The sequence below is a fragment of the Centruroides vittatus genome, unplaced genomic scaffold (assembly GCF_030686945.1).
Source record: "Centruroides vittatus isolate TY-2023 unplaced genomic scaffold, ASM3068694v2 contig_3238, whole genome shotgun sequence".
NCBI classification, from domain to species: domain Eukaryota; kingdom Metazoa; phylum Arthropoda; class Arachnida; order Scorpiones; family Buthidae; genus Centruroides; species Centruroides vittatus.
The window spans coordinates 1-9,727 of NW_027122079.1; the positions used below are offsets into that span (position 1 = coordinate 1).

Consider the following 9,727-nt stretch of genomic DNA (forward strand, 5'->3'; position numbering starts at 1 on the left):
AAATTATTTTTTGTATTAATTTCATTTCAGTCAAGTTAGAGATATGCAAAGAAAAGCTAATGAACAGATACAAGACCAATTACGCATATATGAGTTCCTTTCTCTGGAACGAGGGACATAACGACTTTCCAATAAAAGAATGTTTTGTGGACGTTAAACTCCAAAAAACAGACATGATAGAACGAAAAACGGGCGAACTTATACAAATCGAAGAAGTTTTCGCCAAGAGATCGAAAAAGCACCGAACAGTATTGATTACAGGAGATCCGGGATACGGGAAAACGACCATTTGTAAAAAAATCGCATACGACTGGGGGAGCGATGAGGATCGTCGAAGTTACTTAAGATATTTCGATGCTTTAGCTGTAATTGAATTACGTAAATTAGGAGAGAGAAACGTTATTGATGCCGTACTGGAATGCATCGACAAGAATGAAGACGACAATTTTCAGACGAAACTAAGAAAAGCCAAATGGAATTTTTTGGTCATTTTGGATGGATTTGACGAATTTCGCCATAAAAAATGTGTTAAAGAATTCATAACAAACGACTCTTTCGAACTTTCTGAGAAAATGACAATTGTTGTTACTAGCCGTCCGCACGTTACTGATGAAATAAGGAAGGAATTTGAATATGGATATTGCATCGAAGGATTCTCTCCCGAACAAAAAGAAAAATACATTAATGTTATTGTTAGAAGAAACAAAGATAAAAGAGAGTATCTACTTAGTCTGATAAATAACGATAGCTTTTACTTCGAATTAGCAAAATGCCCATTGATGTTGCATATGTTATGCTGCCTTCCCGCAAGTAGATACGACCGCTATATAAAATCCAGAGCCGATTTGTTTGTCTTAATATTTCGTCTTTTGATAAAACGATACAAGGAAAATAAAGGCAACGTTCGAAATCTGAATACTGGAAAGTTTTTTGAAGGAGAAGATTTTGTTATTAAATTAGGAGAACTTTACTACAAGAAAGAATTCTAGCAACCAAATTTGGCCACCAGCTTGGAAACACAAAGAATGACAAACGAAGATTTGAGAATTATCTTTCATGATGAAGAGGAATACCAATTTATCGTTGGTCTCGACGTATTTGCAAAAAGATCAAAAGAAAATAATGAGCCATATTTTGAATTTATTCACAGATTGTTCGTAGAATTTGTAATGGCTTTATACATTTTTCATTCCATAAATACTGTCGCAATTCCTAAAGTAGGTGGTATTTTGTTTTTTATTTTTGGTTTGTTTGGAGATGAACCGTTTGCAGGCAGCCTCGTAGACTTTCTACAAACAAACCTCTTCCATCCCGTAACCTGGTGGACTGTTCTTACAATGAACTTAAAAACGTAAGGAATAAAGAAATATTTCTTGAAAAAGCCAGATTAGTTCTTTATTACGATTGCTTAAACGAATTTCTCAAGTTATCCAATATCTTTAAAGGCAATCAAATTTACTTTGGCATTCCTGACAATTTTGAATACTACGAAGATATTAAGAAAGAATTGATTAAATTTCATAACAACCTGAATTATTCGCATCGTCTCGTAGTACGTCTACTACTTGATAAGAGATTTTCTAACGACACAGCCTCTTGTCGTTCCGATACATATATAAATATACAGCAACCTGTGCAATTTTTAAGAAATTTAATAAATAGTTACAGTTGGGATAAACTCGGCTTTTATTTTTATGGCATCATTCACAATCGTAATGCAGAATATTCCATTATAAGCGACAGAAATATTGACACCTTCAGAAGGGTAGAGGAAGATGTAACAGAAGAAATGAAGGAAGAATTCTCTCTTAGACATGAAAAAGCCGTTGTCTTACACAGTGAAAGAAAAGTTGGTGCTGATATTAAATATATAATATCCGAAGATCAGTTTAATTCTCTAGTAGCGCGTATCGTTATCGATCCACATCAAAAAGATTTAACTTCTGGCTTAGTTTCTATAACTATGGATTGAAACATAATAATCATTCACTGTAATTCTTAACGATAGTTCAGTTACAATTCTTTTGCTCACTTATTTTAAATTTTGATGGCGGTTGTATTAAATTCAACTCCACAACCGTAAATGGCAAAGAAAGTCATGTGATGCAAAATTCAGGGTCGAATTACACAAAAAATTGATTACTAAAAGATTTTATCTCGAACATTTACGCATGTTACATGATGTGCTCAATGCACACTTCTTTGGATAGAATCTATATTCTTTAGCAGAAGTGTTAAGTGATGTTCTTTCCCACCCTGTACAATATCATATCAATTGTTGAGTTTTCGTGAATAATTGGATACTCGTGACTTGTTACAGTGAAACAATTTTTATTATAAAGGTATTTTTCAATATTCCATTATATTTTATTATGTTATGCATAACGTATCTTTGAATAAATGTGAATTTTGTTTTGGAAATTAAGTAAAGCTGTATTTAAATTTTTAATGTGAAAGACTTCGTGGTAACGGTGATGAGATTTCTCTTATTGAAATTCTAATGTGAACGTTTTTTGTGATTAAATAAAAATATCTTTTAACAATGTTTTTCATTAAATTTTTTAGATTCTTTACTTTCTTATGTTAAATTACAATATTTTTAAAGGAAATTAAATTAATATGATTTAATACACGTAATTCAAGAGTACACAAAAGTGTGCAAATGCGAATTTTTCCAACTCCCTCTTTTTTTTTTTTCTTTTTTTTTTTTGCTGAAAACGAATATGTTTCAATGCCAATATGAGCAAAATGGGTTAAAAATGCTACAGATACTAATTAAATTTTCGGTTTTTCTTACAGAAAGTCACGTGTATTTCTGTAAATAAGGTAAAATGTGCCAACAGCTGCCAGTTAAATTTTCACAGTTTCGGCTCAAAGCTTACAATATATAATGTTGTTTGAATTCCGTTTTTGAGATTGTTTAATTGAAATAATTGTTCTTGCTAGGAATGTTCAACCTTATCGAGTAACTGTTACGAAAAAACACAACTTTTCGATTTTAAGGCAGTACCCAAGTCAAAATTCAACACAGTTAAATTTATCACATCAGTAAATCAGTAAATCAGTGAAACCCAGTAAATTTTGTACTATTGCTTATACAGGTAACCCCCCGTATAACACGGCACTTCTATAGCACGGGTTCACTCTAACATAGTTCGGGAATTAAGTAAAACACTCCTACAACATGAAATGTAATAACAACCGTTACCAGTTGATGATGCTCAAGTTGAGATCATCACATAGGATGAATAGTCCTATGGTAAAATATTTACTCAAATAATAAATAAGTATTTTACCCATGAAAAAAATCTACTATGTAAAGCTGAAAAACCGGATTCTATTAATGTATGTCAAAAATGGCCACTAGGGGCGCCTTTAGCAAGTATTTAAATTAATTTAAATTATCAATATAAATTATTTTATATTTTTACAGTATAATATTCAGTATATTGTTATTTTTATTTGTAATTTTGTATGCCCCGATGCCTGGCATTGGACCTTTCGACTTGTGAATAATAAATCCGATTTAAAGAAGGATTTAACAGCGTGTTTATTAATTATTGGAACCTAGTTCCCCTTTTCGCACTAGTTCTTTGTTTCCTATAACACGGATTCGCATAACACGGCAATTTTTTGCAACGTATCTCCCGTGTTATGCGAAGGTTACCTGTATATTTTTATTTTATAAAGCAATAAATATACATACGAAATTTCACGAAATTACTGTTTCTGGCATATCCATTTTTATGTTCAGTCTTTTTATACAGTCTTATCATTTCACACACTGTAGTTTACATAATGAAAAGAATTACGCCAATTCTCGTTAATAAAGTGTTTCTATGATATTTCAATGTGTTATTACTAATTCTTTATCCATAATTAGTAAAACCGAAACTATTCATTGAAATCTTTAATATAGACTGTTAATTTGATATATATTACATAATATTACATCCCCTTAAATTATCAAAAATAATTTAATAACAATAAATCATTAACAATAGTGAGTTTTCTATTGATATATTCGTAATATTGTTATAAGTAGCTTCAGGTAATTGTAATATTTGATTACAAAGATAATTTTACTAAACAAAAGCCTATTTATTTTACAAAAGCGATTAACTTAAATTACAGGAAAAGAAGAATGTGGGAAAACAATTTAAGTTCATTTTAGACTTTTATAATTATTTTCATAAAATTTCGAATTGGGTGTGAACTTCTCCCAATCAGTTATATCTCCCAACTTCCCTTATCAGTTATATGTTGAGTTTTTCTTTTCTGGAAATTATAAGTCAGAATAACTTTACAATAATTTCTGCCAACAATTTCGTACCAAAAAAATAACATTATGAAAAGTAAAACATCTACAATAGATTACTATTTAGGAATAGAATCTTTGATAATTCTGAAGAATTTAACTTGCACGCTTTTTCATTACACATGATCCCAGCATTTAAAAATAATCCACTATGAGAAGCGCATGACGCTCTTATGCACAACCTCTTCAGCATAACTTCATATAAATTCGGATAAACTGATTTCTTTTCTTTCCACCACTTCAGAGGATCTAATTCCCTTGAAAGTAGAGGTTCTGCTAAATAACGTTGCAATTCTGTATTGATTGTAGTATATCGTTCATACTTAATTCTGGACTGTAAAAAATAAATTTTTATGGATTAAATTTATTCATGTCTAAAGAAAATTAAAAGTAAATACGTACTTTACTGGTAGATTCATCAAATTCGCTCCAAAGCAATCCAGATGAATTGCTTTTACATCCTTCGAAAACATTTGATACTGCGATGCTAGTATTTTCAATTCTATCTTCATATACATCAGTTAAAGATTCACACGCATTTTTAAAATCCTTCTCGTTTACGAATCCTAGTTTCTTAAATCGTGGATCTAAGATTATTGCTTGGGCAATTAATTTCTCTTTTTCTACTGCTCCAAATCTTTTATGTAAATTCTCTAATAGTCTTTTCCCCATGTTTGCAATTTCTTCAGGTAAATGAGGTATTTCTAAATATCTTTTTACACGATTTATTAATATTTGTGACAAAATGGAAACTTTAGATATATTAATAGTATTATCGTCAATAATATCTTTTCTTGCTTCCTCGAAACTTGATAATAAGTTTCTTGCGTGATCAATTACATTCCAGTGAAGATAATGGATATTAAAATTCATTGTTGACGAAGTCTTTAGAGTAGAAATGATCAGCTCTTGATTGTTAAGAATTCCGTTTAACATGTCTAAAGTCGAATTCCATCTAATAGAAACATCTTCGTCTAAAACTAATCCATTGAAATTTATATCTTTTTGATTAAACATAAATTTTGCTCCGACATCACCGTCTTGTTTTAGGGATTTTACAATATTCCTGAATTTTTCCACGATGTTCTCGATATCTTTCATACCGCTCTGGACCACTAATTTAAGTAAATGTGCATAGCATGGTATACTCTTCCACTTACATTGATGAATAGCGTTTTCAATGCTATTATCACAATCATTAACAACACGTATAATTTTTGAACTGATTTGCCAATCATTCACAATATGCATAAGCTTATTTGCGATATCATTTGAAGTATGTTCTTTCTCGATTTCGAAACACTCCAATGTATTAGAACGTAATCGCAGACTAGGGCTTATGTAATGTACCGTTATAGCATAAATAGCAGCGGAACATCGTTCTAACGTTAAGCAAACTGCTGTAGTATTGCTCAGTTCGTTCATAATCGTTCCCTTCGTCTCATTGTAAAGTCTCGGAATCAAATCGTTTGTTAAGATTTCTCGAGATGGGAGTGTATATTTAGGTTGCAATAGTCGTAAAAATTCCTGAAACTCTTCATCGTCCAGTAAATCGTAGGTGTAGAAATTCTTGCATAACATTTTTATTAGTTGTTTCTCAGTGACATTAATTTTTTTAGCTGCACTTCGTTTGTCAACTTTTGATAAACTAGATCTATGTGGGTAGATAGGAAGAATGGCAACAGTTGGTAAAGTATGACGGTTAGTTTTATTTGTTGTTATTCCAGAAGGTAGTGTAGTACTTATTTTATCTGTTATTGGAGAGCTTGGCTTCTGATGAAGAGAGCAGATTGATATATTTGTAGTGGATAAGGTAGGCATGGTTTGGCTGTAATTTGGCGAAGTGTTATTTCTACACGTTCTGGGTACAGATGGCAGTAACTCATTATAAAATTGACGTGTTCTTTCACCCGATTTTCTAGCAGTCAAGTCATACCGAAAATCATTTCTATCTTTTCTCACAGACATTTTTCTAAAAAAATAAATATTTGACAACGTTAATCAAATTCAATTTACTATACATAAATATTGTACTGTACACCGTAAGGTAATAAAATATTCGTTTTTGTAATGTAACTGTTATTTATTTAGCAGTAAATTCATCCATAAATGTATCTTATAGAAGAATTTATGAATTTTATATCGAACTCGGTGAATATTATAAAGTACTTATTTTAAAATAATCCGAATAACGTGTGTATTTTCAATAGAGTGGACTTAATGACAATTTCACTTGTTACAAGCATTTACAACGCTTTAATAAGCCCATTCCTTTTTGCTATTTCATAATAGTTCAAAATATAAAAAGTTTTAAAATAAAATATGATAACAGATGATGCTTCCAAATGTTATCGAGAAAGTTAAGCAAATCGTTGCTGAATCCTCTCATAGATGTCGTGGCTATGGGAGGCTATGTTGTGTCTAATTTGGCTATGGGAGGGCGGCGAATCATCTCTAGCGAAATGACGCTTTTTTGGCATTCTACCACGAAATGTGCGAGTCGTCCATGTCAAGCTCATGAGCATTTTTATAAATTACAATAAAGTTGTTTTGTTGTTAGAAGCTTAGATTCATTGTGTATATAAAAATCATATTGCGCTAATAGCCATTACGGGATTGTATCTTTCTTGGAAGATCGCCGATTACGTTCTACCATCAACCGAATCCAATCCTTTCGTTACGTGAAAGTTCAAACTTCTACTATTGATAATCGTTTAAAATATCTATACTGGACATACCCTGTAAAAACACTGGGTGAATTTCAATCGATCCACCGGACTAACTGAAAATTATGCATCCCATAAAAGATCAGTGAAGAAAACATGTTAAACTTCACGAACTATTTCTTTTATCATAGATAGCAACTGCAGAAGTTTTCTGTTTCCTACAACACTTCACACATAAAGGTTTAATAAACGTTCATTATTTAAAAGAAAATTTTAAGAAAGCATTTGAGTAATTTAATTATCGGAGAAAGACAAAACTGTAAGATTACTTTTTACAAAAGTTTCAGAAAAAAGAAATTGGTCATTTTCGAGTTATTGTCTGTCAGAAAAACATTTTAAGCAGTCTGTGTTTATAACAAAACAATACAAGTAAAGAATTAGGAGGCCGTACCTTGAGCTTAGCATTTGAAGTAAATGATTAAGAGGATGGGGAGATAAGATAGAGAAAGTAGGGGAAAGGGGAGAAAATGTAGATAAGAAAGTCGGAAGTGAGTCATCTGAGCTAGCCACCAGAGTCTGTTACCGACCAAAATAAAAATTTACATACACAGTGTGGGTCACAGCCCAGCTGAATATACATTAAGTTGCTTATAAGGCACTGGTGAGACACTGCAAAAATGACAACAGCTTGACAAGATAGGACATAGGCCAGAATCACACATGCGAAAAATTCGGCGTAAAATCTATCATAAAGCAGAAAATATAAAAATTTTTCTGAAATTTTGGCTGAAATAGAACTGAAAAAACAGTAGAGCATGTTTCTACTTTTTACGCCGTAAAATTTTTACGCCAAAACTCTTCCAATATAGAGAAGTCTTTTCTGTGACGTCAAAGTATACACGTGGCTTTTTATTCTAACAATGGCAGCAATGAGGGTTAACCCTATAATTGTAACGGTCTCGAAGAAACAAAAAATAAATAAAATAGAAGCGTTTGTTGAACCCGTTAAACCACATAAGTGTCATGTATAAGAACATTGTATTTAAACAACGTTTATGGATGGCTATAGGTATAAAATTTCAAATAAAAAATAGGTCTAGTGGAATCGATATATAAACCTATTATTTAGATCACACGTTCATTATTTGAATTCAGAATACGACTGTATTAATTTAAACTTTCTATATTATGGCAGAGGCAACGAAAAAAAAATGAAAGGTACGAAGGGATAGATATATGAGAAAAAAAAGTTAATAAAATGTAGCATTGTGAGAGGCAGTAACGTTTCCTTTTTAACCAGAATTTTTACGTATGTATGTTCTAACATAAAAGCGTAAAACAAACTAAACTGAAAGCTGATTTCTAATTCAGTTTTCTACCACAGAATTTTACGCATGTGTGTTCTTGGCAATATGGGCGTCATGGAATCACAACACTACATGTGACAAAAACAGAACAGGCGCGACGCATAACAAATTTATTATCTTTCTTTTATAACAAAGTAAATATGTTTACGGTAAAGTAATACGTAAAATGAATAAATTACTTACTTTTTTATGTATATTATGCTGTTTGGCAAAAATATTTGAAAAAGCCCAATCGGAAATGTTGAAACGAAAATCGATTGTAAGAGTAAATATTTAAAAATTATCTCACGTTGAACATTTAAACTCGCAGCAAATAAACACTAAAATTTATCACAGTAGATAAGATTTTATCAATCAAAACCAAAATCGAAACCAAAAACTGAAATCAGAACTTTGGAAATAGTATATATTAAATTTTTTAAAAATAATTACTATAATAATAAAATAACAGTATTAATTAAATAAATCAAAGTTTAATATAGAAATAATAAATATAAGATTAATTTTATAATATTTTTTTAATATATAGATTGAATATAAACGTAAATATACAGGATATTTATAAACTTGGTTCTTGTAAAATATCCCGAATCTTTCATCAGGATAGTTTAAATGTATTTCAAAAGAAATTGCATTCTTTTCAATAAAGAATAATGTTATCTGTCATTGCCTGTGCTTTACTTGGATTAGATGAGACTATTAAGTTATAACTAAGATTAACATCTACGTTTATTCTCAAGTTATTTTTTAGGAAAATAACTTAAAATATACATTATATCCGAACCACAAACAATAGCCTAAAAGTTATTGGAATAGGCCTTTAGTTAATTACAAAATAATTTTATTAATTTGCAAATGATCAACGTTAGTGTGTCTAAAAATATATAAAAATTTTATAATTAAATTTATCTTATAAAAAATTATACATATATTTATAATCAGCAGAAAACCATAAATAAAACTTACTTGGTTAATATCACTTATTACAAGAATTTCTGATATTAGAGAACATTTGGAGAAGCAGAATTGATGTCGTGATTGTCTCCTCTTAGTACAATTTGACCGTTAACATTCAGATTAGTACAATCAATTTCTGAATAAAAAAAAACTTGTACTTCGTACTTACTTATCAAAAGGCGTAGATAATTTATAACAAGAGTATAGCCATTGTTCATTCAATAGAAAAATCGTAAAACCAATTTTTAATCTGTTGTAAAAACAAATCTGTGATTTCGATAAATATGAAAATATTGCATTATTCTATTATATTATATTGTACTAGAGGTACAGTATTTTTCTTTGGCATATCGCAACATATAAGCGATCTACCATAGAAAGGTATCGTTTATCTGTTTAGATATACAAATTGAATAAAC

General features: G+C 30.5%; 2 protein-coding genes across 2 annotated transcripts; one reads left to right on the top strand and one right to left on the bottom strand.

The window, feature by feature from the left end:
• The first annotated feature begins 59 nt into the window (after nucleotides 1–59).
• LOC136973605 (NLR family CARD domain-containing protein 4-like) lies at nucleotides 60–989 on the top strand. The gene has a single exon (XM_067268343.1). The coding sequence runs from the start codon at nucleotides 60–62 to the stop codon at nucleotides 987–989; it is 930 nt and encodes a 309-aa protein (XP_067124444.1).
• A 3,375-nt stretch (nucleotides 990–4,364) lies between these two features.
• Nucleotides 4,365–6,286, bottom strand: LOC136973606 (E3 SUMO-protein ligase ZBED1-like). The gene is made up of 2 exons (XM_067268344.1): nucleotides 4,721–6,286; nucleotides 4,365–4,652 (listed from the first exon to the last, which is right to left on the bottom strand). Exons 1-2 carry the CDS (start codon nucleotides 6,284–6,286, stop codon nucleotides 4,365–4,367), a joined length of 1,854 nt encoding a protein of 617 aa, XP_067124445.1.
• Nucleotides 6,287–9,727: the final 3,441 nt, after the last annotated feature.

Bases quoted from the DNA above. Each gene is read 5' to 3' on its own strand.
- LOC136973606 (XM_067268344.1), bottom strand. From the start codon at position 6,286: ATGTCTGTGAGAAAAGATAGAAATGATTTTCGGTATGACTTGACTGCT. The intron at 4,653-4,720 runs GTACGTATTTAC...TATTTTTTACAG, and splicing joins TTGATGAATCTACCAGTAAA to TCCAGAATTAAGTATGAACG.
- LOC136973605 (XM_067268343.1), top strand. From the start codon at position 60: ATGAACAGATACAAGACCAATTACGCATATATGAGTTCCTTTCTCTGG.